The sequence below is a fragment of the Podarcis melisellensis genome (genome assembly GCF_964234715.1).
Source record: "Podarcis melisellensis genome assembly, chromosome: 2".
Lineage (NCBI taxonomy): Eukaryota > Metazoa > Chordata > Lepidosauria > Squamata > Lacertidae > Podarcis > Podarcis melisellensis.
In genome coordinates, this window is record NC_138529.1 from 59714557 (window position 1) to 59734146 (window position 19590).

General features: G+C 44.0%; 1 protein-coding gene across 1 annotated transcript; it reads left to right on the forward strand.

The window, feature by feature from the left end:
• Window positions 1-11771: 11771 nt before the first annotated feature.
• On the forward strand, window positions 11772-19012 carry LOC309364001 (epididymal secretory protein 4-like). The gene is made up of 6 exons (XM_081900650.1): window positions 11772-11946; window positions 12198-12334; window positions 12988-13058; window positions 15288-15377; window positions 16711-16812; window positions 18754-19012. The coding sequence occupies exons 1-6, from the start codon at window positions 11848-11850 to the stop codon at window positions 18768-18770; spliced, it is 516 nt and encodes a 171-aa protein (XP_081756776.1). The 5' UTR covers window positions 11772-11847; the 3' UTR covers window positions 18771-19012.
• The last annotated feature ends 578 nt before the right edge of the window (window positions 19013-19590 follow it).

Below are 19590 nucleotides of genomic sequence, written 5' to 3' on the forward strand. Positions count from 1 at the left end.
TGCTGACTCTATTAACTTGAAAATAGGTAGGAAGTAGCTAAATTTAGATCCAAAAGCAGTCCAAGAAAGATCCAGATAATTTTTAGTTTTTTAACAACCACTTTTGGTTTCATAAATCTATATTCTAGCTGTTTCAGCAGTGTTGTCATCCTGATTTCGTCCTTTCTTCTTCACATGGCGATCCTTTAGCATTGCTGTGACATTGCTTTTCCATCAGTTGGGAATGGAATTAAGATGTCCAGCCGCATGACACTGTATAGTGCTTTATATACAGCAGTGCTCATCCCCAAAGGCCGGAATCCTTCTATAACATTTCCTGAGAAGTAAGTTGCGTTCCTCAGAAGACTCCTCCAACTCTAATGGTGGCACCACTCACTGGGCACTGCGTTTCATGTTGCTGGGGATATCTTAAATTTATTTGCATTCATGGCGCATAGCATATTTTCAAATGTTGACTTGTATAACAGATGTGTCCACATTACATGTTGATCTCCTTTGATTATACCAAAATCTCATACACAGTTTTTAAAGATGGGTGAATATTAGCAATTCAGCAATCCAAAAAACCAAGTTCTGAAAAATCATTTGTCTGAAGAATGTGATTTGTTCTTTCACATTATCTGAGTCTGGAAAATGAAGGGGGGGGGGCAGAATTGAAGTCTATAGCTAGCACATAAATGCTTTGAAGTGATTGTCAGAGGCTTATCTATCTATTCTGCATCCAGTTAAGAATCAAAGCCACTAGTTTCAGAAGGAACTATGGACTATAATTGATTATCTAACCTGACAGATTCAAGAGGCATTCCAACAGTAAAATAAGGAAGCAAATACTGCTCTCTCACCTACTGCTGTAACAGCAAGTAGCTGCCAAACACAGGAGCATTGCCAGGCACAGCCTCAGTTGTTAGCTTTCTTCTAATGAAAAAAGATTAGGTGTTCTCATCTCATCAGACGTGATGATACAGGGAACCCTGCAGCCCTAGGCTTACCATGATGCAGACTTGGCAGAAACTGGACCAGGTGTCTTTCTTTCTTTTTTTAAAAGCCTCCTTCTGTACTCCTGATTACTGCAGAAAACAATCTCCATTTTGTTTGATTGTGCCAAAATGAACGCAAGCTTAAAGCAGATGCCACTAGGCATTCTGACAAGCTACACCTTCATATAAGAACATTAATTGTTGCGTGCAGCGTCTGATACAGTGAGTGCTACTGAGCTCAAATAAGACATGCCCAGTAGACCTTCTACAATCCCATCATCCTTCGTCATTCTGCATCTTGGAAAATTTCCTAGAATATAAATAAACAGAGGGCACCAGCTGTGAACAGGGCTTTTTTTTCAGCCGGAACTCACTGGGAATTAGTTCTGGCACCTCTCAGGTGGGCGCCATTGTCATTATAAGAGAGCAAGGGAGGTGTTCAAGGTGAGATGTGGCACCTCTTTTTCTAGAAACATAGCAGTGATTGTGAGGGTATGTGACTGTATTACATGTTTTTAGATATTCTTCATTTCTAGGGTTAAAAAAAATGTTTTTAATTTTGGTATGGTTTTATCATTTTGGTATTTGCCACCCTGGACTCCTTTGGGAGGAAGGGCAAGATATAAATTTAATAAATTAATAGTAGTAGTAGTAGTAGTAGTAGTAGTAATGCTGAAGTTTGATTTTCCTTAGCTGTGACTTTAACATTTCTTCCCTCCACCCCAGGATGCTGCACAATTGAGTTTCCCAACAATTCTCTTAATAATGTCCACCAAGTTCTTTGTGGCTTCAAGGCTTCTCTGTGTTGGGACGATGTAAAAAATGTAACTCAGGGATAAAATGAAGCCTCCTTAAGCACACTCACACCATAGCTTCCCTACACTTCTTTAATCTGTTTCTGCTCTTTCAATCAGTGTTAGGCTGGCATCTTGTCCAGTTCAAATGCTACGATAAATAGTCAATCCATCAAGAAATTAAATGATATGCCCTTTGTTAAAGTTAATTATGTAAGGATGGACATGCTCTGACTAAGCAGGACCTACTATATTTTTAAAAAAATCTTTATGCCATTTCGCACCAAATGTTTTGGCAGCTTAATTACAGGCAGGTGGTGTAGCTGCTGTAATTACACAGAAGGCCTCCTATTTTGTCATCACACTTAATTAGAGCTGTCTGGCTATTGCTCCGGCCTGAAAAGGATGTTTCTTGGATCAGTTTCCATGTTTCTGAAAAAAGATGAAAATGTTAACAAGCTGAGCGAGTTGCCTGTTGAATCAAACACCAATGCAGGTTTCCTGGAATTTGCTTCTCCTTCAACAGAGGAAAAATCATGACATTCATAGGACTGGACTTTGGCCTCTCTTTAGGAAGGCAAAACAAAGGCTGGGATCTCAGTCATGTTTAACTGCCTTAATGAAAAGGGAATTGCACAACTAGAACTGAGATAAGTATCTAGAACACAAAATTGAAAGGCGCTACTGTAATCTTAAGGGACGCGGGTGGCACTGTGGGTTAAAACCACAGAGTCTAGGGCTTGCTGATCAGAAGGTTGGCAGTTCAAATCCCCACAACAGGGTGAGCTCCCATAGCTTGGTCCCTGCTCCTACCAACCTAGCAGTTCGAAAGCACATCAAAGTGCAAGTAGATAAATAGGTACCGCTCCAGCGGGAAGGTAAATGGCATTTCTGTTCGCTGCGAGATGAGCGCCGCAACCCCAGAGTCGTCCACGACTGGACCTAATGGTCAGGGGTCCCTTTACTGTAATCTTAGGCTGTAGAGTAAGGTTACCAGACGTCCCCGTTTCCTGGGGACAGTCCCCAGATTCACAAATCAGTCCCCTGACAAATTCCATCTATTTAGTAGGAAGTTGAAAAGTGTCACTGGGGTAAAAAAAATATGGATGTACCGTGCTATATTAGAAGCAAAAAATATTGTTTTGATGAATTGGAAGTGCCGCAAAATGATTCCATTGAGCACATGGATTGATAATATGGACAGATTAGCTACATACGAACAAATTGCATGTCTATGATAAATTAAGAATGGATAAATATAAAGAAATCTGGAATGAATATTTAAGCGATAAGGTGGATAGTGGTGGGAAGTAGGGGGAGGAGAGAGAGGTAGGAAAATATTCTTTATAAAGGGGTAGTCATTGAATACATATCAGTGTATTCAAATCTGAATTGTCAAATTGTGTTATTATTGTTATTATGTTTTTTTGTTGTATGTGTCTTTTGCGGTTGATGTTTGTATCGAAAAAATGATTAAATAAATTTATTTTGAAAAGTGTCCCCGTATTTATTGAAAAAAACCTGGTAACCTTTCTCTAGAGGGCACTGAGTTGAACTCCTGCTTTGTTGTTTTCCTGGGAGATCTGCTTCATCTTTATTTTATGCCTGTGTCTTAATTTACCCAAGAGAGAAGAAGTATTTTTGTCAGAGGGGTTGGTCTTTCAATTTAAAATGCATAAAGTGATGTCCTTCCTTAACCTGAGAATTCTCTGTCTTACCCATAGTGAATCTGAATAATGATGCTAATGGCTTTGAAGGCTTAACAGAGGGCAAAAGGCCCTTTCCAGATTGAAGATAAGTCAACCAACAGATGAAGGAAAATGCATTAGAGGACAATCCCATACATGCCTATTCAGAAGTGAGCCCCACCTGAGTTCAACAAGTCTCTCTCCCAAGCAAATGCGTACAGGATTGCAGTCTTGGTGAAGTGGCAAATTGCTGGCCTTTAAGAGAGACCGAGAAATCTCCCCTAGTGATTTGAAGCACAAAAGAAACACTGCTCCTGTTCCTAACAAATTTGAATGGGATTTCGTGCTTACATCAGAAATGTCTGGTTGTTGCTAGGATGATCAGATGTACTATTTATCGAGGAAGGTCCTCTGTTTGAGGGGCTATCAGAGAGCAGAGCCCCCAAAGATGTTCATCAACAGCAAATTAGCACTTGGCAGACCAAGCAGGTGCATAGATTACCTAGTCATAGTCTTTCCTGATGTGGTGAGAAGTATTGTACTTCTATTTAAATAAAGTGATTATTTCTAAATGTGCAGCTATACATTAGTAGCATGTGCAAATATAGGGTTGCCATATTTCAAAGAGTGGAAATCCAGACACAGCTTTATGCCCAACATTGTTGAGCTTTTTTTTTGGCAAAATCACAAAAACATGGCAGTTTTGATCTATTTTTAAGGGAAATCGGCAAAAACTACACCAGCTACATGGATTGCCATATGGCCAGATTTTCCCAGACATTTTGCCAATTTCCACCCAGACACTGCTTCTGACTACAGAATTCTGGGTATGTCTGGGAAATTCCAGACATATGGCAACCCTCTTTGCAAATCTGTATCCTCTTTTGTCCTGTTGTTGTTGTTGTTGTTGTTGTTGTTGCTGCTGCTGCTGCTGCTGTTGTTCTCCTCCTTCTCCTTCTCCTTCTCCTTCTCCTTCTCCTTCTCCTTCTCCTTCTCCTTCTCCTGGTGTTGTGTAAACAGCTACTCTCATTCCAGCATTAATAATATGTTGCTTGGGCATGAACAGGATGCTTCTTGGATCCATTCTGATGCTGCTATTAGGCTGAGCAAGTTGCATGGCATATCACAGGACTGGGGAACCTATGGCTCTCCAGATGTTGTTGGACTCCAGCTTCCATCAACCCCAGCCAGAAACGATGGGAGCAGCATCCAGAGAGCCACAGCTTCCCTCCTCCATGTTGTGGGGCCGGCAGCAGGGACTCCTCTTCCACCTCCTATCCACAGCCTCATCTCAGCCCCAACTAGGATGCCTCACTAGCTGGCTGAGGGGGATGGAGCTGAACTGCTTCTCTCTCAGAGGCAGCACTGCTGCTGCCTGCTGCCTTTTTTCATTGACTTTGTGGGTGTCAGGCCCCCACAATTATATTCTTTTGGGTGCCCAAGCACCCACAAGCAGCCTGAGTTGGCCCCTATGCCCACATTTAAGGGTAAATGCCAGGTGGTGTTTGTTGACAACTCCCTAAAGCCCTGTCACCATCAAACTCTGCAAGAGAGTACAAATCATGTCCTAGCACAGCTGTTAACAACCCCTGCCCTCCCCCGCCTCCAATATGGAGTGTTTTGAGAAAGCAAATAGTTGCCAACTGGAAAACCTCCACTCCTGGTATGATCACTCTATGCCTGGTATGAAATATTTGCCTTATCATTTGCATGTGCCCTTTGATCCTGGACAGTTTCCTTGTTGTGTTAAGTGAGTCAATACTCTGAATGGATAACATTGTCTCAGCTCTGAGGGGAGGAGATAAAAGTACACACACATTTCCAGTATGGACTGATGCAAGTATATCCCTGCTTCTGGAGAAAAGTTATTTGTCCTGTGGAGGGAGGGTAATATAGGCAGTAATATAACAGGCGCCCATGGCTGCATTTCTCTCAGAAATAAAATACAGTGGTACCTTGGGTTAAGTACTTAATTCATTCTGGAGGTCTGTACTTAACCTGAAACTGTTCTTAACCTGAAGCACCACTTTAGCTAAGGGGGCCTCCTGCTGCCGCCGTGCCACTGGAGCCCGATTTCTGTTCTTATCCTGAAGCAAAGTTCTTAACCTGAAGCACTATTTCTGGGTTAGCGGAGTGTGTAACCTGAAGCGTATGTAAGCCGAGGTACCACTGTATTGGGAAATCCAAATACTGGGAAATCCAGTGGACCTTATCCAGACTGGCTGGATGAAGCCCATTGGAGTGCCTTCCCCTGCTGCCCTAAAGGACAGCACTAGAATATTATTTCATTACTACGCTTTGTTGCTGTACAGCAGTGTGAATACATACCTTTAGCTCTGCCCCACCCCAGGATAGACATGAGAGCTGCCCATAGACATCCACAGGGGAAACCCTGGATTTTTAGGTACCTGCCTATCTCCCACCTCACTCAGCAGACCGATCTTGGCAGAAGTCTGCACTGTTCGTGTGTAGAGGGCTTTTAAAAATGGGCCATGGGCTGCATAAAGTTTGTGGAAGGCCATAGAGTTGGAACTTGGGCCAAAGGTTGCCCACTACTGACCTAAGCAATGTGTATCACCCTCCCTGTGCACACGTGAAACTTGCAAAGGAAACCTGGAACCCTGTCTTACTGGGCACTTGCTTCTCTCTGTCTCTCCCCTGAACACAAGATAAAAATGGATAGTCTGAACATGCCTTCATCTTTGTTGTGCTGCTTATCTAGTTCCAAAACAGAACCCCTAGAGAAGGCTGCTATGCTTTCATGTGTAAGTTACTGAAAATAGTCTTGGGATCAATAGTGTATATAAGAAGAAGAGTTTGGATTTGATATCCCGCCTTTCACTCCCTTTAAGGAGTCTCAAAGCGGCTAGCATTCTCCTTTCCCTTCCTCCCCCACAACAAACACTCTGTGAGGTGAGTGGGGCTGAGAGACTTCAGAGAAGTGTGACTGGCCCAAGGTCACCCAGCAGCTGCATGTGGAGGAGCGGAGACTCGAACCCGGTTCCCCAGATTACAAGACTACCGCTCTTAACCACTACACCACACTGGCTCTCTAAGGGTACTAGTTAGAAAATTACCTGGACGGGTCACATTATATCCCACACAGACAAGAAGGGCACTGCCAATGGGACCTAGGCTGAAGCACACAGACTAGGAAAACAACCGTTCTTGCTTACTCACTCAGCAACCCCTGCTTCTCAGAAATTCTCTTTTGAAATAGCTACTCATTACTCATTATCACGCCACATCTCTCTTGTCCTCTGCAGGCAACATGCCACCCACGCAACATCCAGCTTCAAGCCATACAGACTACATGTGAGGTCTAAAGCGGGGTCTAAAGTCTTCCAACTACTAACCAGTTGGAAGCCAGCTGCTCCTTTGTGGGTGTTGCCATTTTGATGCTCCGGGAGGGTTCCATTGCCTTTGCAGAGTGCATGACCAACAGGCCCAGAACTACTTGGGATGTGTAAATATGCCATGTTCTGTGGTTTGACAGTGGTTTCTGTCACCTTCTCATTTTTCTAGTCTTTAGTTTAGTTCTCCACATTTTCACATCAGGTTTGGCGGGTTTTTAAAAACAACAACAACACAAAAATTTGTGAAGCTGGCACTCATTAAGAACCTAGGTATGCAGGAATGCACCTAGGTTAAGGGTGCATCTTTCCTGCTGAGCAATTCAAGATTGGTCAATTGGCAAAGAAAACACACACACACACACACACACACACACACAGAGAGAGAGAGAGAGAGAGAGAGAGAGAGAGAGAGAGAGAGAGAGTTGTTGAGGAATCAGGCGTATCTATGCAAACCATTCCTAACGTTGCCGCCCTCCAGATGTTTTGGACTACAACTCCCATCAACCCCAAGCAGCATGGCCATGCTGCTTGGGAGTCTTGTATCCTAAAACATCTGGAGGGCACCAGGTTTGGGGAGGCTCTTCTATGACTTTTCCAGCATTATGGGATATATTGGCTCATTATTTAGTATGCAGCTATATCCATATTGTGATCTTCCCCCATTGAAATATTGTTTGGGATCTTCCAGTGTTGAAAATCAGAAACAAGTTATCCTATGCTCTGAGTATCCCAGTTTTATTCACTAGCTGCCTGTTTGAAGGTTTAAAGGTGATAAAATTAATTACTCCTCTGGTTCATCATGAGGCAGTAACCCAATTAGTATGTGGCTAAACTTGGAAGACCAAAGGGAATTGGATTAGTACTGAGAAAGACAAAGAAGCAATTAAAGCACCACTATTACGAGAGACACATTTAATTAACATGCACTGTTTTTATTTTCTTTCATGTTTGAAAAGCTAGGGAGCTGACCTCCATTTTGTGTCTGGAGACTGCAAGACCCCACTCATTGTGCTGACTATGAACAAGGCAGATGGAAAAGGCCTTCAACAGCACTAGGCATGAGGACTCTCTGAAAACAACAGCACTCCTTTCGGGTGATTTTGGCTAAAGGCTTGTGAAAGGATTTGCATTAAGGGATGATAAAGAATATTGCAATGTTCTCTTTGTGGCAAAATCTGGTCCCATAAACTCCATTACACCTCAAGAGTAATGCATGCTTCTTCCTAAGCACCCCAGAATTTCTCAATTAAATCCTGTCTGGAGGAAGATTGATAAATCCTGATGATTAACATCAATGTAGCCATAATGTGTCACCCATTCCAGCCCCACTTTCCCTACAGGTATTTACAGACTGCCTGACAAATGTGACCTGGCATATAATTGGCTAGAAGGTGCCAGCTGCCACTAAAATGCTTTTAAAAAGGACTAGGAAAATGGTCCTTTGTCCCTCATGGATCATCAGAAAACCCTGCAACTGGCCAGCTATGCTGTGTTACTCATGAGGAGACCAGAAGCCTGTTTGTCAGTAACTTGTTCTGGCCATTCTTAATTGGTGGAGCTATTTGTCTTGTTCAGGGTAAGATAGAGTTAGAGAGCTCCTTTTGCTTTCAGTATTTTGCTTTGCCCCTTTGTTCTCTCCCTTGCCGTTTTCATTCCTAAGAAACATTATGTAATTCGACAAGTTGGGTCTTGAGTTCACAGCTGCCAACTCACAGGCTTGGTGGGGGAAAAAACTCCATGTGCCTAAGCCACCTTGTTCATGCTACAGAGCTATAGGAATTGGGGTTGACAGAGAAAAGCAGGCTGCTCTGTTCACTGGGACAGACAGAGAGGTGGGCACCAGCTCTGCTGGCCTTGTAAATGGAGAGGAATCTTGGTGGTGAAACAATTTTATTTTACCTCAGGGAGTGTCAAGTAAACTGGATGCTATCTTTAAGAGTTTCTGGAAAATTCCAGAATTCCCTCTCATTTGGGGCCTGGAGGAGAGTGATTACCAGGCAGCTTGGCACATGCCTGACCTACTTCACAAGGCAATTGTGTACGGAAGGGCATAATTAAGCTTTCCTAGTCCCCCTTCCCTTCCCTTTACGATCTTGGCATCATGAACCCAGCCAGATCTATGGTGATTTGACTGAGATCAAACGAACTCTTCCCAGTATGCTCACACTGAATAAAAGATGAAAAGGGGGATATGTTGGCCTGTTATTGTATAAATTGGGCCCACACTCAGTGCCTTGCCCACCATACATTCATTACCTGCTGGCAAAGTATAGACCCAGTTTCCTACAGTAGTTTAATACACTCTTTGTAACCCCACCCCCCATCCCTGTGGGATTGCTAGCTGGGAATGGGTAATATAAATATGTCATGTCAGTGCTTCATCATCTTCATTGGTTTTCTGTCCACTGGCCTTGGGTCTAATTCTAAATGCTGGTCTTGACCTTCACTGCATAGGGTCAGGGAACCTGATGGACCACCTCTTCCAATATACCCTGCCTAGACCCACTTGGAGTGCCTTTGTTAGCTGCCCCATCAAATGAAAAACACAGGTGGCTATTAGTGAAAAGGACTTCTCAGTGGTGGCATTTCAGTTCTGGGACACCATCTGCAGCAGAGCTAGCCTAGTGTCTCTGATTTTCCCTTTTTGGCAGCAAACAAAGCCTCTCCCCCCCCCCCCCAGGCATCTTAATACTTTCTGTATAGATTGTAACACTGTTCTAGATTTCTTGAGTCATCCCTTGTGCCATGAGTTTTAGGCTGCATTATTTTTGAATTGTTCACTTTTATTTTGCCATCAATGAATTTTAATTTGCTTTATTCTGTGGTTGGAAAGCTGCCGGGAAAACATCCTGTTATGGGGCAACTTATAATTATACGTAATGAAATATCAAAGTGCTTCATTTTGGGCTGGATGATGTTTGTGAAGTGTAAAGCCCCCCCTCCTCCCCATTACTCGTTTGCAAAACTATCATGAAAGAAAATAATGAGTTTACAAAGTGTTCTGAATAGTCCAAGGAACAAAAGGAACAGTGCAGAGGCAAAAACATCCCCCTCACCTTCGATTTCCCCATACAATGGTGATAAGTTCCTGTTATGAGAATCTGGCTAAAGCAATGCCTAGGAAATGAAACTAATAGCGCAATCCTACATGTTTCTACTCAAAATAATAGCCTGCAGGTCTAGAGATCTGTGGGGTTTCCAGTCATTGAGGATGGAGCAGGCTAGGAATGGGGATTTAGGGGCAGGGACAAGACCAGCACACACAGCCTACTCCTGTTGTGATTTCCAATTCAGAGATAGCACCAAAACATGGCTCTTTTGAGCTTACTTGAAGGAAAGATGCTTCTGAATACAGGTTTTTGGAAACTGCAAGAGAGGAGAGTGCCATTGCACAGGTTATGCCTGTGTGCATCTCCCAGGCATCTGGTTGGCCACTGTGAGAACAGGATGTGGGGGTAGTTGAACTCACCCATTACTACAACGCCTTCTGTTCTGGATTCTTCCTTGATTTCATTCTTCAGCTCAAAATATACCTGAGTGTTTTGATCAGGGGGGACAATAGCACAACCCCAGTACTGAATTACTGAATAATTCTGTGGAGAAGTTTGCCCTTTGGGGGATTTCTAGCTTGCTGGACTCAGTGTTGTCTTTGATACACAGAGTGGCACCATCTCTGGTACATCCCACTCTTTTCTACAGAGTTTATATCCAGAAATAACTCTGTCCCACAGGTTCTCTGTATTCCACCAGATTTCTGTTATGCCAACTATATCAATGCTGTCTCCACACAGATGCTACTTAACAGGCTTATTTTTTTAAAAGGGAATTGGTTTATTTGTGGGGTGGGTGGAACAAGGTACATTGCAGCCCATTCCCTGAGCAACTAAGAGGAGTGACCTTCAATGGCAGCCTATAGAGGAATAACATCACTACTTTTGATTTCCTCCCTTCCTACCTCTCACGTACAAAGATGTGGCTGGAGATTCGTCTTGCCCAAGTGGCCATTTGGCATTTGATTGAAGCCTGTGGAGACTCCTTTGTGCTTCAGAAGAAGGGAACAAACATGCTTGTTCTCTTGGGATGTTGAGGGGGATGTTTTTGAAGGCTGGCACATTCCATTCCCGGGTGGGTGCAAAGATAACATGATCTCTGAGGCATTGCCTTCCTCCCCTCACCCAAGTTTGCCCAGAGCTTGAAGACTTACATCTGCCACCGTCCCTTGCCCCACAAAAGAGGTAGAAGGCTTTTCACAGAATGAACTGCTTAGGGTGGATTTCTCCCACAATACTAGATGACCATCTTCCCATCGCTCATCAGATCTATTTTGGGAGCAGGGTGGGTAACAAGGGATGATCTATATTTCCATTTTGGCACTGGGCTGGGTGTACTAGTTTCAACCCACACCTGGGATAATTGTTCCACACCTGCTGGTCTTCTGCACATTCCCCTACCTGTGGCAGTGCTGCCACCAGGGAAAGTTTGGTGGGCCTGATCAGGTCCTTGAGGTGGCAGTTCCCACCACCAGCCCCTGGGATGTGTGGTCCAGTGATCTAATATCCTGGAGAAGCTTAAGTATTTCATTCTGTGATAGGTCTTCTACTCCTTTTGCTGAAAAGACCACAAGTCATTAAGGGCTGGGCCAGCTTGTGGAGATGGGGTGGGGTGGGAGGAGGAGATGCCATGGAGCACCTGTGATCTCTGTACTTGCCCAGGAAGGGAATGTGCCAGCCTTGAACACCCCCCTCAAGAACATCCCCCTCAACAACCCAAGAGAACAAGCATGTTTGTTCCCTTCTTTTGAAGCACAAAGGAGACTCCACCTTGTTCCACACCACAAATAAAACTAATTCCCTTCAAAAATAACCCTGTTGCTCCCACTCTGTTCTTCCCTTTTGCATAAGTTGGTGAGTGGGATGTGCTTTGAAGCCATTTGGAGGCAGATATTTAAACTGGGCTGCTGAAACCCTGGACCATCATTCTCTCCCCCTGCACACGGTGTTCACGGTAAGAGCAGGAGAGAACCAGCTCCAGGATGATTGCTGTGCTGCTGGTGGTGTTTGGGCTGACCCCTGCCTGCATATTTCCTGTCAGTGCTGACATCCCTGTGTACCCGAATTTTGACCCCCAAAAGGTAAAACGTTTACAGACGGGACTTTCAGCCACATTAACAGGATGGGGAAGCCTTACCTAGATAGGATACCCATAGAGCAGCTTTGCTCTTGAGTAAAGGCCTCTCCCCCAGACCCACAAGCTTGGTGATCAGCAAGCTGTCTGATTTTGATACATGCTCCTAGCTCTGGTAGGAAAATGCTAGAGATGAGGTGGGTTGCTTGTCAACTTTCTCTGCCCTATAAAATGTCAATCAAAATTCTTCTGTTTTAGGTTATCGGGAAGTGGCACCCCATTGGGATTGCTTCCAAGTTGCCTGAGTTGACTGAGTATGATCAGAAAATAGCACCGATGGACCTAACGGTGGAGGCTTTGGGTGGAGATTTGAAAGTCACCGCTAATTATATGTCGTTAGTACCTTACAACTGATACCTCTCCTCCCATCATGCATAGGCTGGGGATTGAACCGGGGTCCTTGTGCATGCAAAGCAGGTGCTCTGCCACTGAGCCACAGCCCTGATTTCCCCTGAAATCATTTTGAGATGCTTTGGAAAGGGCATAAAGTTTCTGGCACTGCCAGTCAGTGTAGACAATATTGAGCTGGATGGAGCAATGTCCAGATTTTGTACAGAGCTGCTGCTTAGGGAAGACCACATGTTTCCCATCCCCTATTGTCTCTTTTTTTTTGGTCTTGTTTATCTTAATATATCATAAAGAGCCACTTAGGTTGGGCATAGCGATATAAACAAAAGATTGCTGGAATGCCAATGGAGATATTGAGTAATCCTGCGGAAACCTTTCCTGTAGCTATTGAGAGGGCCACTTAATAATGTTGAGGCCTCCAAAAAGGCCTGTTCATTTTGAAGGCATTGACAGCAAGAGGGTGCTTTTCCTCTTGACACTCCGGCTATCCTTCCCTCTGGTAAACCCTAAGGCATCTTACTGGTACTGTATTCTTCCATCAGTGGCTCTGACACTCTAAAAAATACAAGTAGAGGAGGCAAGGCAGGAAGCAGGCTGGGTATCTGGTTTTGAAGTGCTTTCATTTAGCTCTCTTTTCCAGGGATGGTGTCTGCAAACAAGCAGCTCTTGTGTTCAAGCACACTGACAAACCTGGTGTATTCGAATTTCCTGGTAAGTACGAGTGCCATGAGCCACCCTATTACCTGATGACAAAGTATCTTTTGTGATCGGAAGATCCAGATGCTGTGATTTGGGCAAATGTTCAAACATCTCTTCTTTTCCCCATTTATATTCTTCCTTTTGAATGCAAAATCGAGTTATGAGGGGGAGAGCAATGCAATCACTCACCCACCAATAATGTTGTTTATTTTAGGAAATACATAAGTTGCCTAGAAAAAGGTTACGAGGTCTAGCCAGTGCTTTTTTTCTGGGGGGACACAGGGGTACACATACCCTTAAACATTTTGTCAATCTAAGTTTGGCCTCATTGAGGGGGCAATATTTCAATATGAGTAGGAATATGAGAGGACCCCTAAACTTTTTTTTTTTGAAAGAAAGCACTGGGTCTCACTAAACCTAAGTAGCCTAGAGAAAACAAAGGCAGCTATGCTTGCTCCATAGTTCTTTGACCCGATGTACTATTTCTGTGTTAGTGGAGTCTGTAACCTGAAGCGTCTGTAACCTGAGGTACCGCTGTAACAGGAAACTGCCAAAAACTATTTGTCCATTTGCCTGAGTTTGACCCACCCAGAATGACGGTGGCTCTTTCCATCCCCGTGTCAGAAGTTTCTTTCCATCCCAGTGACAGGATCCTTTTAAGTTGCACAACATCAGGAATTGAACCAGGGACATTCCACATACAAGGGAAGTGATTTACCCTCTGAGTTGTGGTTCAGGGCAGATGGTTAAACCAACGCCTCCACTTCCCTACTTAGGAGGATATGATTTGCCTTGTTGCCATCCAAAATTAATCTTGGGCTTTTCAAAATGGAAGACTCCTGCTTTCTCTTTTGATCTCCCCTCTGCTTAACCAGGAGGACCTTGAGTCTTTCACTTACAGCTGGGATCTATGTTCTCAGCCCTGGGGAGCAGTCTTTGCTTCTTTATCGCAGAATCCCTGGCAGCCAGACAACTGATCTGTATAGTACTGGGAAGGGACTCTGCCACCCTACAATCTTTATCTTGCAACTGATCCTTTAAGCTGACCTCATACATATCATCCCAGTCTGATTGGTTTTTGGGGTGGGTGGGTAAATTAATCATTATTTTGGTAATATTGTGCTTGATGAAGAGTGCTGGAGAACTTAAAAGTTGGCCAGTCTTTCCTGACACTAGGATTGGCTGAAATAAATGTAATGCTCACCTAGAGGGTTTTATTATTTTTGAAATGGACCAAAACAGCCAGTTTTTGCTTTTCTAGCGAGGTTCTCCAAGGCCCGCAGGAAAAGTTCTAGTTTAACAGAGCCAGGCAAACAACAACAACAATTTTGTTACTTATATCCCGTCCATCTGACCGAGTTACACCAGCCACTGTGGGCGGCTCTCAACAAAGTTAAGGAGGAGCAGAAGGGGTGGTGAGTTCTCACGGTCTGGAGCCTCTCTGCAACCTGCTTGCTCTGCTACTCTCCAAACAGGGTCTAAGGTCCCCCCTCCTCCCTGTCACATACAGTGGTAACTCTAGTTGTGGATACAATATGTTCTGGGGTGCCGTTTGCACCCCGAAAAGTCCACAACTAGAGCGCTGCTTCTGTGCAAGCATGGAGTGCACACGGCCATTCTGTGCACGTGTGAAGCATGCAGAATGCATCTGCAACATGAAGCAAACGCAACATGAAGCGAACGCAACTAGAGGTATGACTGTATTGAGAAAGAGGGAGGGGGTGTCCTTCCTCAAAGCAAGGCCTTCTGGGGAAGGGGTGAGAAAGTGTCCACATAATCATACATTTCCTATGTAACTAGTCAACATTTACATTTAACTTTAGATTTTCAGCATAGTACTTGCAGCCTTGGCCACACAAACACCTTCCTTTTAAGAAGGACGCCCTTTTCTCTGGCTCAAGAGTTGGAGGAGTCTGCCATGCCTAACACCATGGCTAAAAGAGGGGGAAAGTAAGACAGGGAGAAAGATGAAATGTGTGGGGATGAAGGAATGGTGGTTCCCACTGCCTGCTTTAGGGAGGGCAATCTGTGGCAGTGGACCTGGGCTGGACACTTATTAAGTCATGGAGATTCACCTCCCTTAAAATTCTGAAGACATATTAATGAGGGGGTGGGAGAAAGAATGAATAATTAAGGTGACTAAGAGTGGCTGATCCCCATTTGCCTGCCCCCCCCCACTAACATCCAAGAAATGAGGAACCCGCTTCCTTCAGTTGATATCTTGTGTTGTTTCCTGTATAGATGGTATTGCCCATATCATGGATATTGATTATGAAAAGTATATCATTATGCACAAGAAGAAATTTGAACATGAAGCTATATATCTGTCTGGTATGTGTTATGGCAATGGATTTTATTTTCATTTATTAAATACAGCTCTTCACCCATAGATCTCAGAGCAGTTCACAACATAAAACAAACAAACCAATAACCCTCACTCCACCCTGTGGCATATCTGTGGTTCAGCAAAAAGGATGCTAGTTAGTTAGTTAGTGTTGCTGTTTTTCAACTCATTCTTCAGCCACAAAGAAGTTACAAATCTCTCTCTCTCTCTCTCTCTCTCTCTCTCTCTCTCTCTCTCTCTCTCTCTCTCTCACACACACACACACACACACACACACACACAAAGACACACACGCGCCCTAAAAGTCACAAAAGGAGAATGGGTTGGGAGGAGAGGAAAGAAGCAAGCTCAGTTTCAAGTTCTGAGTTTCAAGTTTTTCTGTGGACTAGCCAGAGCAGGAAAAGTTCAAAGGAAGGAGGCAGAGCCAGTGCTGCTCCTCACTCTGCTGTGCTGAAGGAGTTGGCCCTGCCCTGCCTTTTCCATCTGTAGTACGGTTTGGTGGCTGGTGGAAGGTTTTGCCTAAAACATCTGGACGGATACCCTACGTTTATGGAAGGATACTCAAAGGTCTGTTCAATCCAATTACGGCTCTAGTTAACATACAAAAATAGAATACAAAATTATTGAATATCTTTATCTATACTTATCTGGCTAATTTCTCCCCCCCCACACACACATTTTTTTTGCTGTCAACAGTCACCTATACTGTACAGAGTTAAAAAGAAGGAGGAAACCCTATTTAAAATCTTGACTACAATAATCTTCTAGAATAAAAAGTGGCTAATGGAATAATCAGCCCTTCCCGGGATGAAGGAATATCTTTTTTGGAAAAGGGGGTTGAACCCTAAAGAATGGCCACTTTAGCACTTCACATGAAGATAAAAGGTGTCCCCAAAATAAAAGGAAACAGGGGGCTGCAATATTAACAATGATCCTGCAGAAAGAGCAGCTACCATAAAGCCTCCCACTAGCAAATAGGGACAGTCAGCACCTGTGTAGGCTTTCAGTTCCTTTGGATCAGATATGGCCAAACATGGCCCTCCAGATGTTTTGGGACTACAACCCCTATCATCCCTAGCTAACAGGACTAGTGGTCATGGATGATGGGAATTGTAGCCCCAAAACATGTAGAGGGCCAAGTCTGGCCAGGCCTGCTTAGATCCTCTTTTCTGGTTTCAAGGGGGTTCTGGTCCTGTCCAATGGACAATCCAGAGAAGATGGCAAGAATAAGAGATGACTTTGGGTGCTCTATAGACATAAAACAGATATTTCAGCCTTTCTGAGAACAACAATTTACTCAACCTTTGCTTGTGTTTAAAGCTAGGGGATCGGAAGTGGGAGATGACATCAAAGAAAAATTCAAGAAATTAGTTTTGGAGCAAAACTTTCCTGAGGCACACATCAAATACTTTGAGAACGTTGGTAAGGCAACCTGATCTCAATATTTTTTTATTGTAGATGTGTATGAATGTCTCTGTGTGAAACAGAATCTGAGGAGCTATATTTAGTCTCAGAGACATTCACAAATCTGGATCACCACTACAGTTTGAGTACAGTGGTACCTCGTTTGATGAATGATTCAGAAGTTGAACATTTTGGTCGGAAACCTGGAAATAAATGCTTCCGATTTGAATGCACCACGGAAGTCGAACGGCTACTGAAGCTCATTTCTCAATTGTCTCAATTGAATTTGCCAACTGCCCATTGCGCCTTAGTTGTCGAAAGTTTCAGAAGTCAAATGGTCTTCTGGAACAGATTACGTTCGACAACCAACGTACCATTGTAGTTAAATCACTGAAATTAACTGAGGTCTGATTTCCATGCTTAATCATAATTAAAGCACCTGAAGCTATCAGGAATTGAGTGGGGGGTTGATTTGCTAAGGGGAGCAAACCATTTGGACCTAGCTGTGGGAATAGATAGGAAGGAGTTTGTTCTACATCCCTCAGCTGGGGTGGTTTGTGTGGTGGGACTCCAGCAATTCTGGCTCCTGGGCAGGGTCTGGCTAGAGACCAGCTGAGGGACGCGGGTGGCGCTGTGGTCTAAACCTCTGAGCCTCTTGTGCTTGCCAATCAGAAGGCAGGCAGTTCGAATCTCCGCAACAGGCTGAGCTCCAGTTGTTCTGTCCAAGCTCCTGCCAATCTAGCATTTTGAAAGCACGCCAGTTCAATTAGATAAATAGGTACTGCTGTGGTGGGAAGGTGAATGGCATTTCCATGCGCTCTGTCTTCATCATTGTGTTCCGTTGCACCAAAAGCTGAAGGCAGCTCTGTTTAGGGAAGCTTTTAATGTTTAATAGACTATTGTATTTTAATATTCTGTTAGAAGCCACCCAGAGTGGCTGGGGAAACCCAGCCAGATGGGTGGGGTATAAATAATAAATTATGATTAATATTATTATTATTATTTAGTCAAGCTGGCCACATGACCTGAAAAGCTGTCTGTAGACAAATACTGGCTCCCTCAGCCTGAAGCAAGATGAGCACCCCAACCCCACAGTCACCTTTGACTGGATTTAACTGTCCAGGGGTCCTTTACCTTTACCTTTTTACCTATTCCCCAGCTCTAGATAATGGCCTGGTTAGGACTAGCAACTCTGTCTTTGGCTGCCTTATGGGGCTCAGATTCCAGTTAATTAGAATTAAAGTAGCTTCAGTCCCAGCTGCAAGGAGGCAGCTTCCACTTGGCTGGAGACTGGGAAAAGATCCAGCCAAAAGTTACACATGGGATGCTGGCCTAGGTGGCTATCGTATTTGAAGGTTCATATTCCCCCCAAGACCTTAGTGAGGACTCGTCCTTCCTGCCCACATATCAAAACCTTTTCTTGCTGCTGTCAGTATACTTGGCTGCTTCAGCTTTTTGGTTTTTACACCTCTGTATTGTTTATTTTATCTGCTCTTCTTTCATTGGCATAAATTTTTATAGGCTCTGTTTCCCACCCCCAAAATTTCTGCATTTCTTAACTGTGTTGAGTGGCTCAGTTTTGAACTAGAATGGTGAGATACACATGGTCCTCACAGTGGCTGACCCATTGAGGCAAATAGGACACGGTCCCACTAGCCTTAGTCTGCCTCTAGGGAGTCTTCACATGCCCACCTTCTTACTGACCACCAGCCAAGGAGTGGAACTCCTTGAGAGCTTCCTCCTTCATCTCAGTGTTGCCCCTGTGGAGCTCAGTATGCGAGGGCCTCTCATTGGCTGTGGTTGCAGCTGTCATTTGCTCTGGCTCCATCTGCTGTTGGCCACCAATCCCAATGGGCATCATCCGCCACTGATTCCAAATAAAGAAATACATATGAGTTGCTCACATTTTCTTCCTCCTTACCACTTTCCCTGACACTCTTTTCTTCCTTTCTCCCACAGAACAATGCACTCCTTAAGCTGCTTAATAACCAGATACAGCATTTCTCCATATATATTTGCACCATTGGTTAATAATCAGAAACACCCAATAATCATTACTCTTTCTGGATGGTGGAGATGATGATGACTACATTTCAATGCCTCTGTCCACTCACCACATTTCTGGCTTGTACAAATTAATGCAATTAGAACAACAACGTCTTTGGGTTCCTCCCTCTCCTGAAACTATTTTAGAAATAAATACATTGCTGAGATCTTGCGCACTTTGTCAGAAGCATTATTGGAGGTCAAAATGGGAGAAGATAAACATATATGAACCTATCAAGCAGCCAAAGCACCTGCCCAGTGAGTGCTCAGCTGTAGAGGTTGCCAATATGGTTCTCCAACTTTGGCCATCTATGCCCATTGGCCAGGCTGACTGGGACTGATAGTACTGATGGATGGAGTTCAACAACCTATGAAGCTCACCATGTTGGCCACCCCTTGTCTACTCTGCATTGGGAATAGCTCTCCAGAATCTTGGAATGAGAAAGGCTTTGCCCATGACTTGCTTTTCCTTTAATTGGAGGTGCCAGAGAGAGGCACCTCCTGCATGTAAGCCAGTGCTCCACCCATTCCGAAAAGCCTTGGAATGAGAACCGTGGAAAGGGGAATGGGTACAGAAGGGCGAGAGAATATAAGTGAGAGGCTGGTTGTAATTCAAAAAAAAAAAAAGACTGAGGGAGAAAGGTGAGAAGAGAAACTGCGAGGGACAAAATAGCAGGGCAGAGAAGAAAAGGGGGAAGAGGAAATAGAATAATAAAAGAATAATGTAATGCTCAACTGCCTAAGGCCTGG

Excerpts from the sequence above, each read along its gene's own strand:
- LOC309364001 (XM_081900650.1), top strand. The coding sequence starts at position 11,848 with ATGATTGCTGTGCTGCTGGTGGTGTTTGGGCTGACCCCTGCCTGCATA. Across the intron at positions 11,947-12,197 it reads CGAATTTTGACCCCCAAAAG|GTTATCGGGAAGTGGCACCC; the intron begins GTAAAACGTTTA and ends CTTCTGTTTTAG. Across the intron at positions 13,059-15,287 it reads TGGTGTATTCGAATTTCCTG|ATGGTATTGCCCATATCATG; the intron begins GTAAGTACGAGT and ends TTTCCTGTATAG.